Genomic DNA, 27,992 nt, shown 5'->3' on the forward strand with positions numbered 1-27,992 from the left:
GCAGAGTCAAGCTGAGGCAGAGCTGCTGCCTCTTGGGGCCCGGCTCCGCAAGCCCCGCTTGCTTGCTTCAATTTGGGGCAGGACTCCGACCTGCTGGGGGTTTACCCTCGTGGCTACGCACAAGGGAAAAGCAGCCGAGAGGTGTAAGCGTGCTGGGGAATGCAAAGCACGTTAAAATTGAGGTCTGTGGGCATGAGCAGTTCACTGCCCTTGAAATTAAACAGAAGTTTTAATAAGATACCCTTGTGTCCATGAGGACATTTGCTAGCATCTCCTAGAAGCCCTAAGCCTCATGGATATACATGAGTGAGAGGGGAAGGCGTTGCTTCTGTTGCTGATCCGGTTCGGTCCATGCGTGGGTTCACCACGTCCCCAAGTGTCTGGTGTTGCAGAGCTGGGGGGGAGGAACCCAGGCAGGGCAGTGATGGGAAAGCATCAGAAATGATCAAAGCGCTGCAATTAATCAAATCTGGTCTTAAATCAGTGGGGGAACCCTGGGAGTTGCTGGTGTTTTCCTCACCCAGCAGGCCCTGGCCCGTGGCTGGTCTCTTTGTGTTTCCAGGGAAGACGTGGGATAGGAGCAGGCAGGGATGCAGCACGGAGGCACCCAGCCCCGCTGCCATCCCACAAACTCGCCTCTCTGCTGGCAGGGGACCTGGGACCCAGCAGGAAAATGGCAAACTCGACACAGGACAATGAGGGCCTCCCCAACGCGGAGCTCTGGGCCTGCCATAACAGGATGGTAATGGAGCCGCTCGACAGCAACGACCCGGAGGTGAGAGCCCCTTCCCTGCCCAGCAGCCACTTCGTTCATCCCCCAGACAGCCGTGGGGACGCTGACCTCCTCGAGCCAGGGATGCGGCAGCGAAATGGTCCAAGGCTGAGCTGGTGGGACCCATCCATCCTCCGTGCCCCCTCCGTCTGCAGCGAGAGGTGGAGGGAGGGCATCCTCCAACTGTCTGCAGATAACATGGTTGTAATTTCGCATCTATTGCTCATCCCCCTCTGCTTGAAGCTCTAACGTCCACACCAGAGCAGCTGGCCCACCAGGCCACGTGGCCATTGCCCTTGACTCTCTAGCCCAAATGACAGATAAATTATCTGGCAGCTTCCTGGCAGACCAAAAATATGGCCTGTGACCGGACATACGAACTGTCTGGGATCAGCTGTACCAAGAAGGGATCTCGTCTCCCTTCTCCAGCAACTTTCCAGGCCCCTCTCCATTGCCCTGTCCCTTCCAAGGGTGCATCCCCTACCGCAGAGCATCCACGTCTCCGTGCAGAGCCAGCACAGGTGAAACTTTCTCTCCCTTCCCAAAGGTGCACAGCATCATCAAGAAGGAGAAACAGCGGCAGAGGCTGGGGCTGGAGTTAATTGCATCGGAGAACTTTGCGAGCCGGGCGGTGCTGGAGGCCCTGGGATCCTGCATGAACAACAAATACTCCGAGGGCTACCCAGGACAGAGGTACGGGGCTGGGGCAAAGTCCCACCCAGCCCAAACCCTTGCAGGGAGGGGAGAGGAACCACCCATGCTGCCTGACCTCACCTCTGGAGGGGAAGCCATGTCCTGGCACTGGCAGCTAAGCTCTTCCACGGCAGGATCTGACCCTCTCAGCTTCTGTCCTTGGCCACGTGTGGGACAATCTCAGCAGGGTCACGTCTGCTGCAGCTGCTGTCCCGGTGGCTGCTGCAATCACGGCATCACCGGGTTCTCCACAGCTCGGTCGTAGGGTTTGGTTTAACCCCTGTCCCGTCCTTTACCGGCAGGTACTACGGTGGGACGGAGTTCGTAGACGAGCTGGAAAGGCTGTGCCAAAAGCGAGCCCTGCAGGCGTACCGGCTCGACCCCCAGAAGTGGGGCGTCAACGTCCAGCCCTACTCAGGTAACGGGGTGCTCAGGAGAGCCAGGCTGGCTGCACCACCCTCCACACACCCCGGCGCCCGTAACCAGCCCGGCGTGCTCTCGCCGCAGGGTCACCTGCGAACTTTGCGGTGTACACGGCTCTGGTGGAGCCCCACGGCAGGATCATGGGGCTGGACCTGCCCGACGGGGGCCACCTCACCCACGGCTTCATGACAGACAGGAAGAAGATCTCCGCCACCTCCGTCTTCTTCGAGTCCATGCCCTACAAGGTACAGAGATGCGGAGCCAGGATGTGGTCGTCATGTTAGTGCCTCTTAAAAGTACCGGCGTCAGGCTCCTGGCATCCCTTCCTGGAGGACAGTGCTGTGGCTGATCTTCACCCATGCCAACGTGGCTGAACCCTCCTCTTCCTCTCCCAGGTCAACCCCAAGACTGGTTACATTGACTACGACCAGCTGGAGGCAAATGCCCGCCTCTTCCACCCCAAACTGATCATAGCAGGTAAGGATCAAACCCTCACCCACCTCCCTGGTGACGCACCCTGGGTGGGGGTAGCTCCTTGAAGCCCGGAGCACCCTGAGAAGCCCATGGATGCTGCAGTGCCAGGAGGAAACCTCTAACACATCCACACTGGCAGGAGCTTGCGTGCTGTCCCCATCGCAGGGCTGTCCCAGGGTCCTCGAGCATCCGCTCCTGTCCCCTCCCACATCCCATCTCCCCGCAGGCGTCAGCTGCTACTCGCGCAACCTGGACTATGCCCGCATGCGGAAGATCGCTGACGACAACCGTGCCTATCTGATGGCCGACATGGCCCACATCAGCGGGCTGGTGGCTGCCGGCGTGGTGCCCTCTCCCTTCGACTACTGCGACGTCGTCTCCACCACCACCCACAAGACCTTGCGTGGCTGCAGGGCCGGCATGATCTTCTACCGCAAAGGTGCCTGATCTGGCTGGGGAGCCAGGAGAAACGCTCCCCCCAGGCTGGGGGGGGCTTCAGGTTGAAGCTCCTTCCTGCTCTAGTTGGGAAGGAGGGAGGGCAGGAAGGTCTGGGGCCTCCTGGGAGCATCTGGGGAGCTTCCCAGGGCCAACTGTGGCCCAGATTTGAAGAAGAACCACCACCATACCTGCTCTGAGAGGCCAGAGGGTGAAAGCAGCTTGTGGGAGAAGGGCGGCTGTGCTGCCTCGTGAGCGACCCTGCCCTCCCCGCCCGCAGGCACCCGCAGCGTGGACCCCAAGACAGGCAAGGAAACGCTCTACAACCTGGAGAGCCTCATCAACCAGGCGGTCTTCCCCGGGCTGCAGGGAGGCCCGCACAACCACGCCATTGCAGGTACGCATCCGGGCTGGCCGTGAGCTCTGGGATGGCAAAGGGAGCCGGCAAAGATGTCCTGGCTGGGCTCTGACCCCCCCGCAGCAGTGCGGGGTGCTCCAGCTGCCCTGAGGGGCTCCCAGCCTGGAGATGCCGCGGCAAGGAGCAGCTGGCACAATCCAGCATCGCCCGAGGAGCGACCGGGCAGGTCCCCTCCTGCCTTTTTGCTCACGGCAACGCCGCCAGCCTGGTTAGGGGAAGGGACTGCCCATCAGTTTGCTCAGCTCCCAGGATGGCTTCTGCTGGCAGTGCCACACGTCCCCACAGGCTCTCCCAGCCCCCAAAAACTCACCCCTGCTCTGCCTTCCTCCCCAGGGATCGCCGTGGCGCTGCGGCAGGCCATGACGCCCGAGTTCAAGGCTTACCAGCAGCAGGTGGTGGCGAACTGCAAGGCGCTCTCCTCGGCGCTGATGGAGCTGGGCTACAACATCGTCACGGGTAAGGACCGGTCTCGGCGGCGGGACGGGGCTGACCCCTGTGCATGGCCAGGGCTCCGAGCCAGGCCGTGAGGGCAGCACAGGCAGGGCTCTGCTCTCGTAATTCCTCAGGACAGGGGCAAAACAGTTTGGAAGCGGCCCTCCCTCCCAAGGGCAGGCATCCCTTCTGCTCCCAAAACCAGGGGCAGGCCCCGGTGCAATCCCAAGCCTTTTTCGCTGAAGTCTCGCACAGGAGCGGCATTTACCCTGATCCCACATCCCCCACCAACCCCCCTCTCTTTGCAGGGGGCTCCGACAACCACCTGATTCTGCTGGACCTGCGCAACAGAGGCACGGACGGCAGCCGGGCCGAGCGGGTGCTGGAGATCTGCTCCATCGCCTGCAACAAGAACACGTGCCCCGGTGAGGGATCCCACAGGCTCTGCCGCGTCCTGCCCCACGCTGGGGATCTCCCATGGCCCCTGCGGAGCTTCCCACAGGGCTCCCAGCTCCCGGTCCACCCCGGACACGGGGAAGCACGCTGAATTGCCACGCACAGCAGGTTTTTTTGGTACCTTTTTTGGTCACGCATGACTTGTTCCGCTACAGGTGACATCAGCGCCCTGCGCCCCAGCGGCCTGCGATTTGGCACGCCGGCTCTCACCTCCCGCGGCTTCCGGCAGGACGATTTCCGCAGGGTGGCTCAGTACATCCACAGAGGTGAGGCACGGAGGCGTGCGGGGCCGAGTTTCGGCTCCAGCGGCAGCTCCCCCGGGCGAGGAGGCACAAGCTGGGTGGCTTCCCCGGCAGCTGGCAAGGGAATGCGTGCACACATGAGGAGTAACTGTCCCACCTGCACATCTGGATGTGGCAGAGGACATCTGGCTACAGCTGGGATGGGCCAAGCCCTCCCCACCGCACAGGCGGCGGGCTGAAAGCCTGGATTAAAACTCAACCTTTCTCAGTCTTGTTCCGGTTGTCCTCAGGGGTCCCACACCGGTTTCCCAAGGCTGCCTGCTCCTTCCCTCCCGCGCATCTCAGGGAGCAGCCCCAGTGCTGCTGTGTTACCTGCGGTGGGGCCAGGAGAGCCGCGGGATGCGGCAGCTGCCCACTGCGGGCGCGGGCAGAGGGCTGTGAGGGCTGACCGATGCGTCTCCCGTCCTGGCAGGGATCGAGCTGACGCTGCTCGTGCAGAAGGACATGAGTCCCAAGGCCACGCTGAAGGAATTCAACGAGAAACTGGAAGAGGAGAAATACCGGGGGGAGCTGAAGGCACTGAAGGAAGAAGTGGAGGCCTTCGCAGCAACCTTCCCGCTCCCGGGGCTGCCTGTCCTGTAAGGGGAAGCACCGGTGCCCGCTCCCGGAGCCACAGAAGCACCCGGGACCGCGGCACGCTCGCACCCCCAAGCCCGGGACCAACGCCCCAGCGCCTTCTCCCAGCACCTCCCCGCTGGCACTGGCTGCGGCGCAGCAGCGGCTCCTTGGTTGGCTCGTACTTGCGTCTCCCCTCCCGTTTGGGGCACAAGACCCCCCCTGAGCATGCCCCCGCCACGGGGAAAGCAGCCCTCGCACCTCTCAGTCTTACAATTGGGACCGAGCACCAGGTAACCCTCAGCCTCACAGCCGGGCCTGGGTTTGATCCGGCTCCCGCTGGCTGTGGGGAGCGGCAGGCGAGGTTTAGGCAGGCCCTGCCCACCTTCGCCCAGACCCCCCTGCCCGCAGCCACCACGAAGGACGCAGGGTCCACCTCTGCAGGAGCCGCTCAGCCGCACAAGAGACTTCACAGTCGCTAAAACCTTCCCTGGTTTCTGCCTCGAGGATTCCCCTTCGTGCCCACAAGCCCACTCTCCTTTTGTGCCTTCCAGCCTCCACAGGCTTTGACAAGGCCGAGCCTTGTCCCAAACCCACCGAAACAGCCCTCCCGGGATCGCCGTTCCATCCTAGCCGGCGTCCCCAGTATTTTCTCAGATCTCTGAGCACAAAGCTTAGGTAGAACCATTTTTTAATAAGCACGGTAAAATTAAGAATTAAACCACAATGTATGACAAGAATTATAAGCTTTAAAAAATACAACCAATTTTTTTTTTTGTATTTCAAAAATATCTGAACCCAAATAAATAATTTTTTTTTTTTTTTTAAAAGTACATTTCTCAGACTAGTCATTTGGTGTTAACATCTGTTAAACTCTTGTGCAGTAACACTTACAGCACGACACTAAGACATGCTTCTTGGATTTCTCCCGGTCACACTCGCTCTAACTACTGACACAAGCATTCGGCACGCACAGGCACACACACACGTAACTCAACATGCAGTAATAGGATACAGTGCTTTAAAATAAGATGAGAATTCATCACAGCCTCCTCGCAGCCCTCAGAGGCAGCTCTTAGCCCAGCCCCATCCCCGTGCCAGCAGCGAGGCGGCCAGCGGGACCGGGTACCCTGTGTTTCTGCCTTCCAGTTAAAATGCGTCTCGGGGATCCAGCGTGCAGTGGGTTTGCGACCCCTGCAATATCGGGGTATGGTTTGTTTTGCTCTGACGTTGCGCTGCTGGGGCACCGCGCGGAGCAGGTGCTCTCCTCCAGCCTGGGCAGCTCGCTGAATTTCCCGTCGCACCTCATTACAGGAGCCTTTTTCAAAGCGCTGCTACGAGCCCCGAGTCCCGCTCAGCTCTCCGAGACACCGAATCCGCAGTGAACTGCCACACTGGGGGCTCAGGGCCCCCCACGCTCAGTGAAAACCAAGGAATGGGCATGCAGCCAGCCAGCTCTTGCCCCTCAAGCGCCTCTCCCACCCCTTACAAAATGGTGAATATTGCTAGAGTATAGGCAGTACTTCCCTAGTCAAGGCAAGACAGCTTTGGAGCTGCTTAAAAGTGATTGCTACTGGATGAAAGTAAATCCAAGCGCTATTCTCTGAGAAATGAAACCTGTGTAGGGTTAATATCGCCTACTCCTATGGCTGACCCTCCTCGGGGTGGGATCTGAACGCGGTGGGATCTGAACGCGGTGGGCTAGCGTAGCACAGAGCAGGAGCTGCCAGTCCATTTGGGAAAGCAGAGGAGGAAGAAAAGGGAGCCCTGCCCTCCCGGCCAGGCAGCAGACGGCTAAAGCAGACCTTTGCTCTGATGAATTCTCTGTCAGGCTTAAAGCTTCCTCTCCCTGACAGGCAGCAGAGAGAGAGGAGGCAGCCGGAGCGGGCCCTGCGGGAGGCGGGGGCATGCTGGCAGCGCTCACGGAAGCAGGCAACGGCCACACACAGCACCGCTGGCTCTGCTGGCCGGAGGGTTGGTGAGGATCACGCTGCGGCTGCGAGGAACCTGCCCTGCTCGCGGCGGAAGGACGGCCGGACGGCGGCGCGCGGACGGCGTGGTGCAAGGCGACGAACACACATGCCAAGGTTCATTGTGGGGAGCTGTTAGTGCGAAGATCGTTAACTTGTTGTAAGTCTGCTAATGTCGGAAACTAGTGAGGTAACACAGTGAAGATGAGGAAAAAGTCTTAAAGTGCCGGTATAGGGATCTTTACTGTACAGGAGCAGAAGGTCAGACAGAGAAATTACTGAGCAAAGAGGAATTCAGCTCCTGAACCACCAGCGGCACTCGGACTCCCCCCGATTTCTGCCGCTGTTACGGGCGCTGCAAGCAGCAAGGGCAGGCCAGGCTCCGGCTGCGCTGCGGTGCCGCAGCCCGACATCGCTGCCCCTTTCCCGCAGCCCGAGCTCAGAGGTTACCCTGCTTTAGGAGGACAAGCGCTCCGAGGCGTATTTCCCCACAGCTCCTGCTTAACAGCCAAGTAGCAGATAGCGCAGAGCTCCCGTTTCGAAATGCAAAGCCCCTGTGCCATCCTCCCAAATCAGAGCTGCTTTGTGGCGGAGAGACGAAGCAGGTCAGGCAGGTGGTAGTGCAAGTATTGCTCAACACAGCCTTGAATATCAGATACTACCGGTTTGATAGAGGGAGCAAGAAGTGAATTATTTAGCAGTTTATGAGCGCAGCTGAACACCACAGGTAGAGACCACTGCGACTATGGGATCAGCCAACGCTAATCATCGATCCCGCTCCGCTGCTCTGCACTGTCAGCCCGGAGGAAGACGTAGGTGAATCAGCAGGAAAAAAGTTTGTCCCTCCCTCCTCAAACTCAAATAGCATCAGGTCATTTTCCAACAGGAAACAAGCTCCCAAGCCGAGCACTTCTCCAGAGCTGCGGGTCAGGCAGGACGCAGGGAGCTTTCGTCTGCCCGGTGTCACCTGCGTTACTCATTAACCAAGATGCCTCTTCCCCCGGGGGAATCTCGCCTCAGCTTCAGTGTGGAAGCCGTTCGGGTGCAGATGAATCAACAAGGGGACACCTCAAGTCACTTCAGAATTCAGAAAGCAGGCGTTTTCGACAGACGCGGAAGCCTTTCACCAGCCGACCCAGTTCACACGTGACAGGAGGGCACAGGAAGGAAAGGAAAAAGCCTTTAAACACGCTTCAAAGGCGTGCAGCCCCGCGCACAGGCACACCGCACACCTTCAGCGAAGGCGACGCCACGCTGCTTCCCAACTGCCACCCGAAAACACCATCACCAGCAACCCCTGACCTTGGGAATCCCTCTGGAGAGTACCACGAGCTCAACTTGCCCGGCTGAGCTGGCCTCACTGTAAGCCACCAGAAACAACGCTAACATTTAAAACAGTCTTTCTGCCCTGTTGGTTTATACCTCCTGCGCTACCCCAGAGAGACCTTTCCATGCAAGAGAAAGAGGCAGCAGCAGTACTGAAGTGCAGATGCTGGTGCCAGACCACAGCCTCCCCAAGGAGCCTCCCTGCCTTTGGGACACAGGTTTCGGAGCAGCGTGGTTCTCACAGCGAGTTTCGGTGGGGTCTGAGCAACGCTGATAAACCCCAGTCCTGACACAGAAACTTCCCCAGGCACGGAAGAAACATCACATTCATCTCCAGCACTGCCTCACACCATCACAATAAACAGAGGTTTTAAAAAAGAAAAAAAGAAAAACCAAACCAAACAACGCATCAGCTCATCTTGTACGATCTCAGCTGTTCTCACCCCTTAATCAGAAGAGCGATAACAAGAAATAAAAACAAGGCTATCTTTCCTAGCAAGGCTTTTCTTGCTTGGAAGTACCACGGGGGCTGCCACCGCCCCATGGCACCGGGCAGAGCAGAGCGCAGCCCAGGACCAGTGGCTGAGGAGCAACATCTCCTACGAGATTCCAGAGGGAAGCATGGTGCCCTGGCACAAAGCTTTTGGCACTGCCAGAGCAATCTGGGAGCTTCACCACACCGGTGGCACAACCTTTATGGCACGGGCAGCGGCGCAGAAGCTTTGAAAGGAAAGTCCTCGGCATCCAGGATCAGAGAGCGGCGGTTCTGCCCCGTCCAGAGCTACCCAGGAGCGCCCCGGGAGAGGTAGTCGAGACACGACAAAGGCTCGGCCAGAAGCAGCATGCAGCGACGCTGACCCTGCTTTACCGCAAAGCATAAAAGTCAACTCCCCAACAAAACAAAACAAAACAAAAAAAAAAAGGAAAAACTGTTACGGATACAACGTAGAATCCAGTACATTCATCCCCAATCTCTCCTGAGCACTAGTATCTCACCAGCCAGGCAGCCTGCTCTAACAGCCTGCTGTCTCACAGCGTAGCTTCAGCTGAATTGCACTGTTTGTTTCCCCCATCACAAAAAGCACCTAAAAATGAGGGTCCCCCCCCACTCTGTTCAGTTCCCCTCTCTCCTTAAAAAGGCCACCTTTGACCTCACACGCTTTGAGGATTCCCGGTCTCCCTCCCAGCCTTCTCGGAGGTCGCCCAGCAAATAGGATGTGACAAATTAACAAGGCACAGTGCTCTACATTCACAGCAGCGGGCGCCTCGGTGCTCGCCGGCATTAAGGAGCCCTTCCACGTTTCAGATTTTAACAAAGCTGAGAGAAACTGGCAAACGCTTTCTGGAGAGAAGCACGTGTGCCTCCATTGCTCTCCCACCCGCCCAGGGACAACCCGTCCCGGGAAGCGCCAGGAAACTTAGAAAAAAATGCAGGAAGGGACACCATCTGCTACCGCTGCACACAGACGAGTAACCACGTGCTGCCGCCCTGCCAGGGAGCTTCCAAGCAACACTCACGCGAGACACTAGTGGATTAAAAAACTTCACATGGCCTTTACATCTCCCCTCTGGTCTCCACCCTGGCTCCACAGAAGGGACCAACAGCATTTAGGGCTCTGGCAGAAGCGTGCGGAGCACTGTGTTATTTTGGGGGCTGCACACTAGTAAGTATCGATCCCCAAGACAGCCCACCTCTCTCTCCATGCCATAATCTCCCTGGGATGCTGCCATGATATGCTTTAAAAGTTAAAGAGTGCCCCTTGTGACATTAAAAACCAGAGCGCCCGGTGTTTTATGTGATGGAACATCTACGTTCTTGGCTACAGGGAATCACACAGAAATCCGGTCCCTCAGCCACCGATTTCTGCGGAGCAGAGACGCTTGCAAAAACGCATCGGCTTCTTCGCCCCTTCCCGACGTATGAGAGCTACTGCAGACAGCGTCAATGTCAAGCACGCGTGAGCTTTGTCAGACCTCGATTCCGCAGGCACACAGCCTGCGCAAGGCTAGATTTTGTACAAAAAGCTGGGAACGTAGTCAAATCTGAGCAGAGGGTTCACCCCCTGGCCGGGTTCCTGAATGTACTGCAGCTTCAGCAGCTCAGCTAAATACTGTACAATTTTGATATCTTCATTGGCAAGGCCCAGTTGAAGTTTCAGAAAGTTCATCCTGCGATTCACAACAGATTCCTCCGGCTCCCTTTCACTGATGGGAAGGTGCAAATGATGGCAGAAGGTGAAGAGGAAGGCTTTTGAACACAGCTGGGTGAGGATACTTTGGACGTGCATATAGTAGGTGCTTCCTCGTTTGATCTGCGTGCGGTGGTCTGCCAGCCGGGACACCAAGGTGCCTTTATAAAGCGGGCAGCGGAGAGTCTTACTGTCGGCATCCAAAATGCTGACGTACCGGCTGTATCGGCTCAGGGCATGCAGTACATTCACCCCGGCAGGCGACACCATCCTGAAACAGCAAGGAGAGAGGTCACGGCTGGAGGGGACCAGACGGTTAATCATAGAATCATAGAATCGTTTAGGTTGGAAAAGACCTTTCAGATCATCCAGTCCAACCATTAACCTAACATTACCAAGACCACACTAAACCAATTAAGGGTAGACTAAACCATGTCCCAAAGTGCCACGTCTGCCCGTTTTTTGAACACTTCCAGGGATGGTGACTCCACCAGCTCTCTGGGCAGGCTGTTCCAATGCTTGACTACCCTTTCCGTGAAGAAATTTTTCCTAATATCCAATCTAAACCTCCCCTGGCGCAGCTTCAGCCCATTTCCTCTTGTCCTAAAGACAAGCAGCAGGCTACGTCCGTGCCCCTGTTTCACACGTACTTCCCCTCCAGCTCATGAGTTGGTGCGAGAGCCTCTGCGGGCAAATCAAGTCTAGCACGGAAGAGAACGGCCGAATAGTCTCTCCAGCCTGCCAGATCCCAAAGAAACCTCCATCCCCTGAATCCCCGCCATGCACCGATCCGCAGCGTGCATGCACTACTTCATAAACCACTGTGCTCCAGCTTCCTCCCTTGGCGACACGGAGAGGGAGTGATAGATCTCTGGTGAACAGAAGCAAATCTCGCAGCAGCTGGTAGCTTCTGGATGTGACAACAAGGACTCAGAAACCCAAACCAGCCCCCCCTTGCCCACTTTCCCCCCGTATCGCTGTTTTGGGAGGGAGCTGCTCCAAGGTGGTCAAAGCCCAGAGCGGAGTGAAACCTTCCGCCCTTCCTTTAAAAAGGGAACCGTCTTTAAACCAGAATATTCCCTGGCTGAGCCTGGGCCTTTGTCACTCAGGTGCAAACCCGCAGCATGTTCGCAACGTACAATTATCCAACGAGCCTAAATTTATGTTATTTAAATGCAAATTACAAGCCTACGCGAACTCTACCTTCTGCTCCTCAATTCTGCGTGGTTAAAGTCGCTTGGTTAAGATACAGCTCCCAGCCTCAAATGAGGAGCCCCAACTGCTGGGGTAAGGTCTGCTCCTGTGCCCAGGCAGCGTCCGGCCTCAGGAGACGCAGCACCCTTATCGGAATAATTAATTTAACCTCCAAATTCCTTCCCAAAGCCCTTGTACAAATGGTTTCCTGAGAGCACCCATGTTAAACTCAACACTTAATTAACATTCCACAGAGGAGAGTTTAAACGACTGACACATGTTACAAGCAGTTCTATAAAAAAAAAAAAAAAAAAAAAAAAAAAAAAGACTTTTCTTTATAAAAATTGCATCTAACCACAAACATTGAGCAGTGAGTAAATACTTGGGGCTTTTAAAAACCTCACCGACAGACAGAGAAGTTTGGGAGCAGCTGTTGGCAGAGCTGTCATCCTGCCACACGAGCACAGAAATGAGGGTAAACCCACAGCTTAGGGTAATTTCATCATCCACAACCCTCAGCAACACAACGCTTAGCAGCCCAGAAAGCAGATTTCTGTATTTTGATTTTCATACTGCTGAGAAACGCTCTGTCAGAAACTATTCCAGCCCAGCTCTGAGCAATGGGCTGCCACTCTGACTCACGTTTTCCACGCCGGGTGACAGCAATGACCATTCCGTGTCATACCTGCACCCAAAGCACCAGAACACATCCTGGTAACACACAAAGAAAATCCTTTTCATAACAGCAACAAAGGCAGGGCCAAAATCTTGAGAGCTGAGCAATCGCTATTTGCTAATATAAACTGTGAAGCCACATTTCAGGATTGGGGAAGGGGTGCTTGCTTTCATGATGGTCCTTGCCCTGAGCAGAATCTTCCTTTGCATGTGAACTGCAATTCCAACAGCATGGCCCGTACAGCACTGCGGACTTTTTTTTCCTGCACTAAGGCGTGTTAAAAATAAGTCTCTGTCCACCTGCACCCCCTCAAAGAGAGCCCAGCAGCTCCGCAGGCTCCGTGCCTCCACCTTTCCCCAAAACACCTGGCTGGCACACCCTCACCAACACAGCCCAAAGCGCTGGCACTCCAATTTCTGACTTACCAAACTCATCGACAGGGCATCATCTCTTCATTAGGGTCCACAAGGAAAAACCCTCCCCATATCAAAGCATCCATTTAAAAAATGCAATTCTAGCTAGAAACGTCAGAAGGGGTTTAGCAGGAGACAGGGGAAAGCAGAGCACACAAGCGACTCCAGGAGCACTCTTATCAGATCAACCAGGAAACCAGTGGGACTCGGGTGTTTGTTCTCGGTTTTGCCAGACTAAGGGCTAAACCAGAAGGAAACCTCCCGGCAAAATAACTGGTATGAGCCAGGCAGCAGGCACACAGATGATGTTTTAAATATTAATTCTCAAGTGAGGCTGGATATAGAGAGACAGACAAACCTACCCCCCCTTCAAAATACCTCCCATAAGCAGAAATTCATGGCAGCTGCGTAGGTAATTAGAGACAGAGACCTCCCCTGCACACCAATTCCCCTCTGAAATTCCCCACTTAGGAGATGAAGTTTTAATCCTACACCTCGCCACCAATAAAGCAAACAGATCCTCAATTTACCTCTGGAGTCCGATCAGCTTCCACTTCTGGAAATCCACAACATGCAGAGGGGAAGCGATCCAGTGCTTCACGGGCTTGGCGTAAATGCCGCAGCTGGGCACAAAGATAGAGAGTGCTGTCACGAGCTTCTTGACTATCGCTTCCTCTTCCCCCAGCACAATCAGGGTCCTGCCACTGAGCAGGGAGTAGATGGCGGGGTGAGCGAAGGGGTACTGCCTGATGAACCGCAGCGCGTTCTGGCCAGCCTTTTTTTTGTGCCTTTCGCTCGCCGGACAGGCGGGGTGAGCAGGAGAAGGGGTCCTGTCGGAGCATGTGGAGGCGGCGCTGCTGATATAGCTCGTGGAGTCCGAGCACTCGTCCAGGCTGCTCTTACTGACCTCCCTGCTGCCCGTCAGGTAGCGCGAGTCAACCTCGTAGGGAAGGAGCCCCCCCGAGATGCCGTCGTGGGAGGGGAAGCCCCCGAAGCTCCCGCGCAGCCCCTGCTCGGCCTGCCGGTACGGCTGCGGGGGGATCCTGACCACCCCGTCCTCGTCACAGGGCTTCGGTCCCAGGTCAGGCAGAGGCTCGAGGAAATTGGGACTCTCCTTCCCGATACAACAGGCAGAGTCAACCTGCACTAAGTTTTCCTGTTTTGAAATGTCTTCCTGCTCGTCAGCATCATCCGGGTTTAGTTTGGGGGTGAAATGAAGGCCTCCCTCTTCATCATCTGCGTAAGATTCCTCGTTAATGGCACTTGGGTAGCTCGCTTTGAAATCTTCCGGGATGAGTGACTCGGAGGGACACGTGCTGAGAACCTCGATGCTGTCCTCGCTGACGGTTCTCCGGCTGCCCACCTTGCTCCTGCCCACCTGGGGGCTGGGGCTGACAGGGAGGCTGGCCTGGCTCTCCGATTTTGTCAAGCCAGACGCAGACTTCTCCGTTCCAAGAACCTCGATGCTCTCACCGCTACTGATGCTGCCTTTAATATCTGCATCAAGATAGTCCAGGTTCTCCTGGTGTTCAAACGTCACGGACTCGGTCATTTTGGGTTCCTGGGAGTCCCCAATTTCTTGCTCCATCTTGATGGGCACGCATTCCACGCTGGACTTGTAGGATCCCAGGCTGATGACCACTTTAGGAGCAGGGGACTCTTCCAAACACTTTCTGTCGATGATGTCTTGACTGAGCCCTTGGCAGCCTCTGTACTGTTTTTCAGGCAGTTTTTCATCCAGAAAAGTCACATCCTCAAAGAGGAAGTTAGTTACGCTTTGTTGCTTCAAGAGCGCCCTACTGATCTGGTCTGTCAGGAGGTAGCACACGTCACCTCTGAAAGTCCTCTCGATCTGATGCAACTGGTCAAGGGTTTGGGTGAAAAAATAAATATCGCAGAGTTCCTCCAGCGTCTTCAGCTTCTTGTCAAAGCACTTGGCAGACTTCGCTTTGATGAGCTTGGGGGTATAGGACGGCACGTGGGCGTAAAGGTGCGTTTCGCCAGGCTCAGCAAGGTCGGAGGTAGTCGGGTCCTGATCGCAGCCCGCGTTGGCCTGGTCCAGCGCACATTCCGGCTCGTAGGGGTGGAAGTCAGACTCCTTCAGCTTCCTATAGGGATATGACCTGATTTGTTTCAGCAGATCTTGGTGCTCAATGATAGATTTTTCCACACTGGCCAGCTCGTTGGCCTTCTCGATGGCTTGGGTTGTGTAATAGCCTTTGTCGTTGGCTTTCTTCTGTATCTCAGTTTCGTTGTGCAGGACAGTCCTGGTGTAGTCGAGATCTTTCAGTTTCTTTTCCAGTTCGTTAGCAAAAGCTTTCCTGTTCCCCGTCTTGAGGCATTCGGAGGCTTTGGAGAACTCAGCAGAGAGTTCCTGAAACTGCTGCATGATTTTGTGCTCATCAGCAGAAATATAGGCCATGCAGAAGGGCCTCACAAAGCCCCTGGCTTCGAGGTCGTACAGCGTCAAGTGGTGGACGTAGGCGAAGGCCCCTTCCTTCGAGTCCCCCAGCACCACTTTGGAATCCTCCACAAAGTTCAGCTTCGGGTAGGCAGAGCCGGGAGGGTGCCCCACGAAGGAAGCCTGGTAATCCACAGACATGATCCGAAGGGAAAAATAATTGAGATCAAAAGTGCCCGACACTTTGGCGTCATCGGGGATGGTCAGGAGGGGCTGGGGCCCCACTTGCTCCGAGAACTCGGAGATGAGGATGAAGTCCCGGGTGAACTTGGAGCCGGCGACCTTGGCCCAGGGGTTGGCGCCGTGGCTGGCGAAGGGGAAGAGCGGCACCGAGTACTCCTCGGGCAGGGGCGGCTCGCTGCACAGCTCATCCTCCAGCTCCTCCTCTCTGGTGAAGGCCACCACGTCAGGGGCGCTGATCATATTTCCCGCAGGAGGGGACCGACATGGAGCAGCGCGGCCCCCCCGGTCCCCCCCGCCACCGCCGGGTCCTGCGGGAGGCCCCGCCGCAGCCCCGGTCCCGGCGCCGCCCGCAGCCGGGCCCCCGCCGCAGCCCCTTCTCCCACCGCCGCTGCCTCACGCCTCCGCCATGGCCGGGAGCCGCCGGCCCCGCTGCCTCCCCGGGCCCCGCTGCCCCCCGGGCCCCGCTCAGCCGCCGCGCCGCTCCCCTCACGGACGCCGCAGCCCCGCAGCCATCTTGGGGTCACATGACGCCGCGACCTCTCACCCCGCCACCCGGAAGCGACGCCGCCGTCTCACCCTTCTCTGTTGTTGCGGGTTTTTTGTTTGGTTTTTTTTTAACCTCCGCCGTCCCTTGGCGTTGCTTAACCCGTGACAGGCCCGGCGGCGGGAGGAAGTAGCAAACCGAAGCGGGACGGCGGGGCGTTAGGGACTGAGGGGCGCCGCGGGGCATCTTGGGAGTCGTAGTTCTCTCCGCCACGGTGGCGCTTTACGGCAGGACGTTATCGGTGAGGGAAAGCGCGCCGCGTCCCGCCGCTTTTTGCGACAGAGCGGGAGCGGGAGCGCGGGCGGTGGGTGAGGAGAGCCCGGCCCGGGGGATCGGGGAGGGGAGCATGGCTGGGGGCGGGGAATGGGCTGCCCCGGGGTGAGGAGATCCCGGCCCGGGGGTGGGGAAGGGGCTGCCCGGGGTGAGGAGCCCGGCCCGGGGCGGGGGGTAGGGGGGGAGCCCTGCCTTGCCGCGGCGGGCGGGGGCCAGCCCCGGCCTGAGGGACGGCCTTGGCAGGGCAGGAGGGGGCCGGGGGCCGGGCAGGCCCCGCCGGGCAGCTGCTTCTGGGCGGGGGGAGAAGCCTTCTCCAGCTCCGTGCAGCTCTGAGGGGGCTGCGCCGCCAATGGCGCCGGGGCAGCCGGGCAGAGGATGCCCTGGGCCCTCCCGGGGTCGCCAATTAAAGGCTGGCCGGGGCCGTGCGGGGGGTATTTAGCGATCGCTCTCCATCCTCGGCAGGATCCGGCCAGAGGGCACGGAGACAACAGCATGCCTTGGCCCCGCGGGATCTGTCGCTGTCTCCTGCGATGAACTTTCAGGCGAGGTTCTTTGCCAGCTGCAGGGTCAGGATGATGCCGCAGCCCTGGCGTCTCTTCTCCCGGGCTGCGGAGGATGTGGCGTTGCAGAGGATCCGGAAGGTCCTGTGCGTGGCTGAGAAGAACGATGCTGCCCGAGGGATTGCAGATCTGCTCTCCAACAGCAGAATGCGACGGGTAGGAATACACCGCATCTCCTTACTGCTTCCTGATGTGCCTGCGGGTCTGGCTTAGCTGGCTGAGGAGGGTCAGCTCACCAGCTGACAGTCCTGCTCTTGGGTGCAGTCTGTGCCTTGTGCGGTAGCCCCAGCCTGCTCTACAGAACTCAGCATGGGCCGTGCACGTGCAACATCTGGCACTGTTTTTGTCTCCGGGCGCTTCTGACCACGTGAGGGTCCAAGAATGGCTTGCTTTTGCGGACAAACACCACTTGCCCAAATGTATTTGGGAGTCTTGGACCCCTTTTCCTTGTGACTTAAGTCCTGTCAGAATTTAGCTCCCCAGCTGCACTCCCTCTGCCCGGACTGCCTTCTCCAGGCACTGAGCTCCGCGGTGAGGGCTCCCTGTGTCATTCCTAGATTTGCAGTGTATCCAAAAGGCTTCAGGAACCGAAACCATCTGTTGGCATGCATTTCCCTGTCAAAAAGCACTGCTTTCTGCAGTGTCAGCAAGTGTCAGGGGTTTACTGAAGTTCACATAATAAAGCAAAGATGGTCTGTGGTTTAGAGAAGTTTGGAAGTTCCTTGGAAGTTCAGAGATCTTTCCTCTCTGCTGCTTTTTGTGACCTTGAACAGTTTGCATAATTACTTGGTATTTCTAAGCTAAGGAACCAGAAGATGCTTCTAAACCAGAATTCTATGTGAATGAGAGGTGTTATTGAGAACCTGAGCGCTGACAGTCATCAATCAAGGAAGGTATCATCCTGCTTCTGTAGAAAAAGCAGTAAATACCCAATCTAGAAGATTCCACGAGTCTCATTTAGGTGGAGGGTACTCTTGGGGACCCGGAGCTGGCATGCTAATTGTCGTTTGGAGCAGGACAGTTGTCAGGAATATAATTGGCCAGCCTCATTAAACAAATCTGTTCTTCACTGTTTGCTGTCACTATCCATAGGGAGATAACCCTGGCATCCCCTTCAGGCATGGTTTAAAATACTCTTACATTGGAAAGCACCATTTCAGTGTCTCCGTAAATGATACAGGCGATTTCCATTCACCCTACCTTGCCTTTCTGTTTTGGCTACAGTACCTGGTTTTCGCTTGCCCCATGCTTCTCTGCTGCTCTGCCATAACAGCATGCATAAAGTGAGGCGGAACGCATTTGGTTTCTGTTAGGAGCCAGAAATTCAGCAACTTTCCTTTTCCTTCTAGCGAGAAGGGTTTTCCAAGTTCAACAAGATCTACGAGTACGACTACCAGATGTTTGGCCAGGTAGAGTTTTCTTTCATTCTACTGCTGGATTAGAGAAGTGCAAAATACTAATTATTAAAAGCCATTTGTCAAGAGTTATGAAATGCATATCCAGTGACGGGGACATTTTGTCCAAAGATGAGGAAAAGTCAGATGTTGTTTTCTATTGGTCAAAAATACGTTGCTGTTTAGAATTGGGAGCTTCCTACAAAAATTGAGGATAAGGCCAGAGATTTAGCTGCCAGTAGAGAGGAGAGCTTGTTATGATCTGTTAGCAGGAGGGAGGTGTCACTGATTGTGTAAATTGAGAACTGCATCAAGATCTTGGGGCTGTGGGTAGTTCTTAGCAAACGATGGGCGCTAATTACCTTGCTCTGTCTCTTGCAGAACGTTACTATGGTGATGACATCCGTGTCGGGACACTTACTGGCTCATGATTTTAAGCTGCCGTTTCGCAAATGGTTAGTGCTTAGTACCCCCTCGCAGGAAGGGGGGCTGTCATCTGCTGCTTTCAACCCTGAGCTGAGCAGGGCACTGCGAGTTCGAAGACTAGGGAGCAGGGAGGGACTCTGACACCGCATGCAGAGCAGGGTGATGAGTTCCAAATTTTGTACAGAATAGCTAACACATTGTTTCAAATTACTGTCTTCAGAGTGCTAAAGAAACCCCGAAGTCGTAATACTGGTTAAAATACATTAAGGCAGACCCAAGGAATTAAACTGATCCCAAAACTTGATTGATGTTTTTGTGTTCTTTGTTCAACTAGGAGCTGTCCTGGGAAGTGAGGCGCTTTCTCTGTCTTCCCTCCCTTTGTTCTCTGTGCTCGAAATAAGAGAAGTTGCTTGTTTAGGGCTGCCTTCCAGATTTGCTGTTTTCTCTGGTTGCTTTTTGCTTCTATTGCTTTTAAGTGTAACTCAGCATTTCACGTGAACTCTAAGTTGTCTAAGACGAGGCCCGTAATAAAATATATTGTTAATTCCAGTACTTGAGCAGCACTTCCTCACAAGGCAGCACCACTTAGTGTCCTGCAACATGTGTTTTAGTTTTTGTTGTGCACACTGTTTATCCTCTGTTTACCAGGCATAGCTGCAACCCTCTAGCTCTTTTTGATGCTGAAATTGAGAAGTATTGCCCTGAAAATTACATGGATATCAAGGTAAGTTGTTTTTAAGAGTTTCCCTGAAACTCTGAGTTCAGAGGTTAGTTCTACAAATATTGTCTCAGACAGAAGGAAGATTGTACCTTTGTCCTTAACGTCTAAGTTCTAGAGTTTAACAAATTCCTGCTGCATTTCCTAGGACTGTAGATGCTGTTCATTTGTGACACTGAAAGTCTCCTGCTCAGGTACAATTAGTGCAGTAAAAGAACAACTACTGTGCTAAAGGCAGAAATGTTTTTTCCAACAAGGTGGAATTGGTAATTGCGTCTCAATTTTACAAAAAAATGACATTTTCAGAAAACAGACTGTAGTACAATCTGATCCAAGCCATGCTTTTTAACGGAGTTAGATGTAAATAAATGACTCAATTCTTTTGAAAGCTGCCTAATCTCATGAGAGACACAATTACAAAATGTTATTGCAACAATCTATCTCTATGGATACACGTTGCATTTCATGTTCAGTTAGTGAGTCATTCTGAAATTAAATGACAAAGCAAGTGGCCCGGTATGTCTCACTCTGTGTTCTTTTCTCATCTCAGAGAACCCTTGAACGAGAAGTCCAGCAGTGCCAAGCTCTGGTGATCTGGACTGACTGCGATCGAGAAGGAGAGAACATTGGCTTTGAGATAATTCACGTTTGCAAAGCTGGTGTGTAGAGCATCTTCTGCATCGATCTGAGTTCCAGTAAAGTGCTGATTTAATCGCTGCTCAGAGAGCTCATAACAGAGGACTATTCTCAATCTTACTGTGTCCAGGTTAAATATGTTGACTGTAGTTCTGATAAATATGTGGCTCTGATACACCAGAAATACATTCAGCTATTGGAAAGCTATAGAAGAGGTTGACAGCGTGCTCTTTCAAAGATAGCTGTTCATATCAGATAGTTGCTCCTTTCCGTTGGTGTTTGAGTTGCTCTTTGATTTCTTCTTTTTTTTTTTTTTTCTGTGTGTGTATCTGACAGTAAAGCCAAACCTCCAGGTTTTCCGAGCCCGTTTTTCAGAGATTACGCTTCATGCTGTCAGAACAGCCTGTGAGAACCTCTCCCAACCAGATCAAAAAACGAGCGATGCCGTTGACGTCAGGCAGGAGCTGGACCTCAGGATAGGTTTGTAAACATGCGCCAGAGGTGAAGAGCAGGCTGCTAGGCCTGAGCTGCTGCATACCCTCTAGTAAAGGGAAGTGAGCAAGAGTGTGGTAGGTAGGCAGGGGACAGCTTTGCTATCAGCGTATAGCTTCTTGTCTATAAATACTTGAACTCCCTTAGACCACTGTACAAATGAGATAGCCAGCCATCAGGCTCGTCCTCGCTTCTTATCTAACCACGTTGAATGCACATTGTTGAAGCCCAGCAAGGGGATTTAGAAATCATCTGTTACGGTATCCTCAACACAAGACAGAAACGCCCTCCGTAGTGTCGTAAATTGGATTTTTAGATCGGCTACAACTAAATCACATCTCATGTTTTACTGGAAACACGCTCTTTGAAGCAAACATTAGGTCTGTAGCTCATGCAGCAGTGACAGGCTTCTGCAACTTTTAGTGTTAAAATTAGAGTGAAATTAATACTCAGAGCATTAAAAGGAACAATCTGAAGTGTTGCGATTATCCTCCAGTGTTGTATTATTCAGTTCTGCTGTCCGTTTTGTTTTCTCAGGTGCTGCCTTCACCAGATTCCAGACACTGAGGCTCCGGAAGATCTTCCCTGATATTTTAGCAGATCAGCTGATCAGCTATGGTAGCTGCCAGTTCCCAACACTGGGCTTTGTAGTTGAACGCTTTAAAGCCATCCAGGCCTTTGTTCCTGAAGCCTTCTATAAAATTAAAGGTGTGCTTGGGGAAAGCGAGTCCCGGGCTCCATCTTAAAGGGCTTGATGTGTTTAGAAAGAAAAAATATCAGGCCAACAAACAAACAATGCTGTAGAGGTGGTTTCCTCTTCCTTTGCTACAATCACTAAGCAGAACTGAAAGGTTTCCCAATAGCGTGGCCCCTCTGCCTCTGCTGTATTTCCACTGTATTACTACTATGTCACTCAGATCTGTTGTTCCATGCAGTGACACATGATCATGAAGATGGCAGCGTGGTCTTCAACTGGAAGAGGAACCGGCTCTTTAATCACACAGCATGCCTGGTCCTTTACCAGATGTGTATGGAGGTAGGAAAGCTTGTAAATAGTTGTATAATCCAGTAGCAGCCAAACATTTCCTGCATCCGTCTCGCTCAAGACGTTTAAAGAAGTGTTTGTGTAAACTCTGAAGGGAGATTTTTGCGTTTTGCTTACTCTGTGTTCAGGATCCGGTAGCAACTGTTGTTGAGGTTGGGAGCAAGCCAAAGAGCAAATGGAGGCCCCTGCCCCTGGACACTGTGGTACGTTTGAACTATGCTGAAAGGACTTATCTGAAAGAAGCTTTGAACAGATATTTTACTCACCACTCTGAATTATGCACAAATACGTGGGTTTTTTTTTTTTTTTCTGGCTCCTCCCAACGCAGGAACTTGAGAAGTTGGCTTCCCGCAAACTGAAAATAAATGCAAAGGAAACCATGAGAATAGCAGAAAAACTCTATACTCAAGGGTAAGAAAGCGAGACTTGGCTTGGTAAACGTAGTTCTTTCAAAAATAAGTGGCTTTTAGTCCAAAATGGGAAGCATCTTGGAGCACCTCTTAAAGTGCTTTTCTCTCTTTCTTCTTAAGGTTCATTAGCTACCCCCGAACTGAGACCAACATTTTCCCCAAGGAGCTGAACCTCTCTGCCTTAGTACAACAGCAAACACAGGACCCAAACTGGGGAGCATTTGCACAGAGGATTTTGGATCAGGGTGGGCCAACCCCTCGGAGTGGAACCAAATCAGATCAGGCTCACCCTCCCATTCACCCTACAAAATACACTGCTGGCCTGCAGGTGAGTTTAACAAAGGCAGAGGTAACTGGATGGTTTGTATTGCTTGATAAATAAAGATAGAATTCTTAATAATGTGGTTATTAGCACAGTATCTTTGCCTGAGACCTCACTAATATTTCTTGACATCTCATTAACACAGGAGGACGCTGACTCTTTTTTACTGTTTGATATTAGGGCAACGAGCAGCGACTATATGAATTCATTGTGCGCCATTTTTTGGCTTGCTGCTCTCAAGATGCCAAGGGACAGGAAACAACTGTGGAGATTGACATTGCTAATGAGCGATTCATTGCTCAAGGACTAATGATCCTGGCCCGAAATTACCTGGAAGTCTATCCATATGAGAAGTGGAGTGATAAGGTAATACCCTTGAATAACGTAGATGGGAGAGGCTAAAGTACCTGGAGTTTAAAATAGCACTTCACTGCCAACTTCAGACCCCTCTGCGGAACGTCCTTTGACAATTCGTGGCCCGCTGGCTGTTTCGCTCAGAGCCATCTCTGCTGAAAACCTGTGCAGCTTTATTGTGCCGGCTTTGGATAGATTCTTCCCTTTCTGACACCACGGCAGAGACCATGCAGGGCTGTGGGGTTGACTTTACTCACCAAGAGGAGCTGCAATTGCTACTCCATGGTCTCTGTGGCAGCTCATTACTGGCTAATCCTGAGGACCCTGAGACTGGATCTCCTCCAGAACAGGGTGCTGCTCTATTACTGCACTGGCCTGCTGTTAGTGTGACATTTTGTCTTCAGTGAATGGACCAGAAAGCAGTTTCAAAGAGGTTCTCCTTCCCTTCAGGTTATCCCACTGTATCAGAAAGGGTCTCGCTTTCAGCCCACTACAGTGGAGATGGTGGATGGGGAAACCAGCCCTCCATTGCTCCTCACAGAAGCGGATCTCATTGCTCTCATGGAGAAACATGGCATTGGTCAGTATTGGCAGCATGGCCTCTCATTTTTGGGAGAGCTTTGTTCATAAGCTTCTTCTCTAGCACCAGTTCTGTCCCACCCTCAGAGTAGGGAATTCTCTAAGTGTCACTTCAGACAAGAAATCACTTCCATGTACAGAACAAAGGGATAGTAGAGACCTGTGGGCAAAGTCCAAAGATCCTAAGGAGTCTGCAGAGTGCCTCCAGTACGTAGGGAGATGTGCAATTTAGGGTCCAGGGGGTGCCCGCCAGCACCTTGTTGGCCTCAGTGCCAGTGGGCCATGAGGGCAGTGCTGCTCCTGAGCATAAGTTGTCTCCTTGTCCCTTTAGCACCTTGCACTCTGCACTAGGCACAGGGGAAATCACTTCTTGGCACCTAATTCGACTAACAACGTGTCTGCTTTCAGGGACTGATGCCACTCACGCCGAGCACATTGAGACGATTAAGACGCGGATGTACGTGGGCCTTACGGCGGATCAGCGGTTCCTCCCGGGCCACCTGGGCATGGGGCTGGTTGAAGGTAAGGGCAGTGCCCAGTAGGAAGATGGCAGGTTCTTTATTTGCTCTTTCCTTTCGCTTACCATGCAGTATGTTCCTCAGGCTACGATTCCATGGGCTACGAGATGTCCAAGCCTGACCTTCGAGCTGAGCTGGAGGCTGATCTGAAACTGATCTGTGAGGGGAAGAAAGACAAATCTGCAGTGTTGCAGCAGCAGGTGCAAAAGTACAAGCAAGTCTTCATCGAAGCCGTGGCCAGAGCCAACAAGTGAGTCCTGTCTTTGCCCTCTTCCGTTTGCATTGCTGTTCTGGGAGGTGCTGGCTTCTCATCTGGGGCTCGGCCTGGAGTGGGAGCCTGTGACACCGTTTCCCTGGAGCTCTGCCCAGCGTGTGTAGGCATTTGCATGGGAAGGGATGACTCGCAGCCTGGCACGCTGTCATGAGTTGGTGCCAACTAACTGCTCATCTTGGTTTAAACCCTTAAGATTAAACTTAGAGCTGCATGCAGGAGATGGCAGCATGCACTGACCTCTTTCGTGTTGTTCCCACACCTAGCCTGTTCCAGAGGCGTGGTGCTGAATCAGCATTCTCCTGGAGAAGCTCAGAGGGGCTGTGTGGAGGGCAGGAGGCGGTAATTCAGTGCAGTGCCTGATTGCTCTTTGCAGAGGAGACATGCAGGATGCTCTGCTTGTTTCTTTATAGGCTGGACCAGGCTCTGGCTCAGTATTTTGGAGAAGCCACAGAAATTGCAGAGCAAGAGGAGGTCTACCCAGCAATGCCCGTTTCCGTTCGGAAGTGTCCACAGTGCAACAACGACATGGTCCTGAAGGCCAAGAAGAACGGCGGGTCGGTGATCTTGCCTGTTGTAGAAAGTAGCCTTCTGTGTTGGTTTGTGTTTTTCTAGGTGGTGTTCGTTTACCTCCCCTCTGCTGCAAGCATGAAAACTTGGGCTGCAGCTAGCTAACTCCACCAGCTACGTAAAGCTGTGTGGACTCAGCTGAACCTCTCTTTCAAGTACCTGTTTGCCCCTAAAATTTATTCTTGTCACAATTTCTGATGGCTGAGAAGACAGGAGAACAGATCACTGACTGTCTTTACTTTGCCTCTTCCTCATCTGGTGCCTTTGTCCCACGACAGGTTCTATCTCAGCTGCATGGGCTATCCAGCTTGTAAAAGTGCAGTCTGGTTTCCCGATTTCGTGCTGGATGTGGCCCGGGATGAGAGCGTCTGTGCTGTGTGTCAACCACATCCAGTTCACAGGTAGGTCATACCAGTTATCCCTTGGGAAAACGCAGCCCCTCAGACATGACGTGTTGGCCATCAGGGCCAGAGACTTCCATGGGCTAGGCTGGGCAACCGTTTTCCATTCCAGTCTTGGAAACCTGGAGCAGCACTCTCACGGCTTGGGGACAGGAAGAAGAGGGGTTGGGGAAACTGGTGTAAGCATAGCAGAATTAAAAAAAAAAACAAAAAAACCCAAAAAAAAACCCCAAAAAACCCAAACGAAAGCAAGTCGAGGTTGATGAGGAATTATATGAACTGGGAGATTTTCATTCTTCCTTTCCTTTTAGACTGAAGTTTAAATTCAAGAGAGGCAGTGTTCCACCCATGATGCCCTTGGAGTTTGTTGGTTGCATTGGAGGCTGTGATGAGATGCTAAAAGAGCTCTTGGACCTGAAGTATTTACACAGGTCATCCCAATCCGCATCGTCAGCCAGCCAGCAAGCTAATCACTTGCAGGTCAACAACTCCTTTAACAGAGCTAGTGGTGAAAACAGGCACGTGAGGGGGACCACAAACCTGGCACCGGGACGTCTACTCTCCTTGAGCTCCCCGAGAACACCCAGGCCTGCTCCTTCAGCTGCTCCAGATGACGGGAACAACGCGGTGGTTTGCAACTGCGGGAATGAAGCCCTGCTGTTAACCGTACGCAAAGAAGGGCCCAATCAAGGCAGGCAGTTTTACAAATGCAGCACCGGTACCTGCAATTTGTTTCTCTGGGCTGATCAGCAGTCAGAGGACAGAAGCAACGTGGCTCCACGGGGCTCTGCGCTGCCCCAGCCCTTTGCAGGAAGGGGCCCAGCGGGATTCCAGCGTCCAGGAGGAGGGCGAGGCCCAGAGCTCTTTGGAAACAACAGCTCTGATTCAGGAGGCGACACGGTCTGCAAGTGCGACCAGCCAGCTGTCACGCGCACCGTCCAAAAGGACGGACCCAACAAAGGTCGGCAGTTCCACACCTGCTCTAAACCCCGAGAGCAGCAGTGCGGCTTCTTCCAGTGGGCAGATGAAAACGTGGCACCAGGTAAGGCTGGGCTTGGGGTGAGACGCACGGGTTGGAGGTTGTTCTTGAAGCTGAACCGAACACGCTTCTCGCACGTGTGTAATGCTACCACAGCGTGACAGCTCTTGCAGCAACTCATACATTTAACAGACTTCAGGTTGGTCTTTAGAACATCTACCAGCAGCATTATAGCACTTCAAATGTTGTTTATAGCACTTCAAATGTTGCTTCTAACAACCGAGTCTGGCTTACCTTTCCAAGTGCTAGCAGGATACGTCCTCACAGCACGCATCTCCTGAGCTCCGAGCAGGATGCTTTGCTTCTACGTGCAGTAAGCTCGAGCGTCTGTCCATGACTCATTGGATAAAGCCCAGCACTCTTTCAAACAGTCTCTTTGGGAATTTGTCCTCCCAAATTACGGTGCTCAGCTTTGTGAGAGCTGTTACTGACCTGGTACAGAGTTGAAGCAGTGGAGATCTCTCACTTTTGGAGATCTTAAACCCCATTCTGTCACGCCAGGGAAACTGTGCTACTCCCTCTGCCCTAGTTTAGGAATGCAGTGAAAGGCCAGGTCTTTCTGAAGCTTTGATCAGAGCTGAGAAACTGAGCATGGCTGCTGTGGAAAGATGCTGAAAACAAGTACCCATTTTAAAAAAAAAAAAAAATCACAAAATAAGGATGTGGAAGAAAGAGCACTGACACAAAGGGATGGTAAGGAAAGTACAGAGGTTGAGATGTGGTCTGAGAGAGATCTTCAACACTGGCCACCTCCTCCTCAGACATTTGGGCCTAAAGTGGTAAAAACAACTTAAAAACCAAGTTTTCCTCTGGCATGTTTTCTTGTTTCTGCTTCAGTTGTAGACCAGAGCACGCAACCAGGCATTGTAGACCAGAGCACGTAACCAGGCAGATCGGTTTCCCCTGTTCTGTTCCCACATTTCTCTAATGCTGCAAGACAAATGGGTAACATTTAACTGTTTAGGCAAATCTGAAGCAAGCGTGGTTTCAGGAACAATCTGAGTGGCTGGGATAGCAAAATCCTTGATCTGCCACATTGAACTTATCTCCTGTTTCTCACCTACTTCTATTTTCCAAGGTACTAAATGCAAGTTATTTCTCTCTAGGGCCTTCTGGAGACGTCTCTTTGAACCACTTTGGGAGCAGTGGATACGCAAGAGGGTTGGGAAATAAAGCCAAGAGACCGAGCAGCCTCTCCTCAGGAGCCACTGCCAAGAAACCACGGACCTGTAGCATTTGCCACCAGCCTGGCCACACTAGGAAAAACTGCCCTCAAGACCACTGAGCCTGGATGCACATCTCTTAAGAGCCTGAAAGGTGCAGGGGGTGCAAGCTGCTACAGGAGCAGCTACTGCTGAAAGGAACTGGAGTCTAGAAACAAGTCTGTTGAGTGCTTTCTGGAAGGGCTGGTTGCAGGCTGCTCCTGCCAAGGGATACCATCCTCATGCATGCGTTACGTGCCTGGGCAGCAAGGGTTCAACCAGCTTTGAAAGGTGGCTCCGCTACTGCTGTCAGCCTTTGTTTTCAGCTGCTCTTCTGCCGAGCAGATTGGGATAGCCTAAATATTTCAAGGAAGCATTTGGAAACTGAATCTGCAGAGAAAACAGCACTGGGTCTAGTCCACCCGCAGCTCCCGCCATGGTGGTGGTTGTACGCGGCCTTTCTACACAAGGAAGAGCTGGATCGTAGCCGCTAGGACAGGCACCAGGGCTACTCACCTCAGTCCCTGGCTTTCCACAGTGTGGAATTTTGTTTTAAGTTCCCTTCTAAGTTGATGTTACCTGAGCAACATTCCCCTTTCTTTTTTGTCACGGCGCCATACCCCTTACCTTGCTTGTCCGTGCCAGTGAAGGAGGGCCAGGTACAGAGAAGCTGGGTCTGGTGCTTGCCCTGAAAGGGAAGCTCAGCTGTGGTTCTCAGGAAGAGCCTTCATTTTAGACAGTTCCTGAATTTGAAACCGAGTTCTTCCTCAAACCTTGAGACATGCCTCTGTGATGCTGCTAGCTAATGGAAGTTACTTTTGTCAAACTAATAAGTTTCTTATTAAAAGATTATTTAATTTTTAAAT

At 53.3% G+C, this 27,992-nt stretch overlaps 3 protein-coding genes across 6 annotated transcripts; 2 read left to right on the plus strand and 1 right to left on the minus strand.

Moving 5' to 3' along the window:
* The first annotated feature begins 633 nt into the window (after positions 1 to 633).
* On the plus strand, positions 634 to 4,988 carry SHMT1 (serine hydroxymethyltransferase 1). 2 transcript variants are annotated; one of them, XM_009481182.2, is made up of 11 exons: positions 634 to 775; positions 1,320 to 1,465; positions 1,768 to 1,883; positions 1,973 to 2,133; positions 2,284 to 2,365; positions 2,589 to 2,801; positions 3,078 to 3,194; positions 3,549 to 3,671; positions 3,956 to 4,072; positions 4,259 to 4,369; positions 4,818 to 4,988. In XM_009481182.2, exons 1-11 carry the CDS (start codon positions 674 to 676, stop codon positions 4,985 to 4,987), a joined length of 1,458 nt encoding a protein of 485 aa, XP_009479457.1. In that variant the 5' UTR covers positions 634 to 673; the 3' UTR covers position 4,988. The 2 variants fall into 2 exon arrangements, with proteins under 2 accessions (XP_009479457.1, XP_075575486.1); XM_075719371.1 differs by lacking the exon at positions 3,078 to 3,194.
* On the minus strand, positions 4,850 to 15,612 carry SMCR8 (SMCR8-C9orf72 complex subunit). Of its 2 annotated transcripts, XR_012831513.1 has the most exons (3): positions 13,259 to 15,612; positions 10,115 to 10,716; positions 4,850 to 4,888 (listed from the first exon to the last, which is right to left on the minus strand). XR_012831513.1 is itself a non-coding variant. In XM_009480846.2 (2 exons), the coding sequence occupies exons 1-2, from the start codon at positions 15,610 to 15,612 to the stop codon at positions 10,263 to 10,265; spliced, it is 2,808 nt and encodes a 935-aa protein (XP_009479121.2). In that variant the 3' UTR covers positions 9,169 to 10,262. The 2 variants fall into 2 exon arrangements, 1 of the variants encoding a protein (XP_009479121.2); XM_009480846.2 differs by lacking the exon at positions 4,850 to 4,888 and having other exon boundaries at positions 9,169 to 10,716.
* Positions 15,613 to 16,662: 1,050 nt separating this feature from the next.
* Positions 16,663 to 27,992, plus strand: TOP3A (DNA topoisomerase III alpha). Of its 2 annotated transcripts, none has more exons than XM_009489689.2 (19): positions 16,663 to 16,905; positions 18,099 to 18,158; positions 18,525 to 18,598; positions 19,218 to 19,293; positions 19,838 to 19,946; positions 20,260 to 20,403; positions 20,953 to 21,123; positions 21,351 to 21,451; positions 21,589 to 21,663; positions 21,789 to 21,871; positions 21,991 to 22,198; positions 22,373 to 22,558; positions 22,997 to 23,126; positions 23,534 to 23,647; positions 23,728 to 23,893; positions 24,328 to 24,471; positions 24,763 to 24,885; positions 25,197 to 25,927; positions 27,031 to 27,992. In XM_009489689.2, the coding sequence occupies exons 1-19, from the start codon at positions 16,720 to 16,722 to the stop codon at positions 27,207 to 27,209; spliced, it is 3,060 nt and encodes a 1,019-aa protein (XP_009487964.1). In that variant the 5' UTR covers positions 16,663 to 16,719; the 3' UTR covers positions 27,210 to 27,992. The 2 variants fall into 2 exon arrangements, with proteins under 2 accessions (XP_009487964.1, XP_075574237.1); XM_075718122.1 differs by having other exon boundaries at positions 16,678 to 16,905; positions 25,197 to 25,964; positions 27,068 to 27,992.

The sequence above is a fragment of the Pelecanus crispus genome, chromosome 11 (assembly GCF_030463565.1).
Source record: "Pelecanus crispus isolate bPelCri1 chromosome 11, bPelCri1.pri, whole genome shotgun sequence".
Lineage (NCBI taxonomy): Eukaryota > Metazoa > Chordata > Aves > Pelecaniformes > Pelecanidae > Pelecanus > Pelecanus crispus.

Coding starts and splice junctions, on each gene's coding strand:
- TOP3A (XM_009489689.2), top strand. CDS start 16,720: ATGAACTTTCAGGCGAGGTTCTTTGCCAGCTGCAGGGTCAGGATGATG. Junction 20,404..20,952: donor GGAGCTGGACCTCAGGATAG/GTTTGTAAACAT, acceptor TTGTTTTCTCAG/GTGCTGCCTTCACCAGATTC. Junction 25,928..27,030: donor AGATGAAAACGTGGCACCAG/GTAAGGCTGGGC, acceptor ATTTCTCTCTAG/GGCCTTCTGGAGACGTCTCT.
- SMCR8 (XM_009480846.2), bottom strand. CDS start 15,612: ATGATCAGCGCCCCTGACGTGGTGGCCTTCACCAGAGAGGAGGAGCTG. Junction 10,717..13,258: donor AAGCTGATCGGACTCCAGAG/GTAAATTGAGGA, acceptor TTGCTGTTTCAG/GATGGTGTCGCCTGCCGGGG.
- SHMT1 (XM_009481182.2), top strand. CDS start 674: ATGGCAAACTCGACACAGGACAATGAGGGCCTCCCCAACGCGGAGCTC. Junction 3,195..3,548: donor GCACAACCACGCCATTGCAG/GTACGCATCCGG, acceptor CTTCCTCCCCAG/GGATCGCCGTGGCGCTGCGG. Junction 4,370..4,817: donor GGCTCAGTACATCCACAGAG/GTGAGGCACGGA, acceptor CCGTCCTGGCAG/GGATCGAGCTGACGCTGCTC.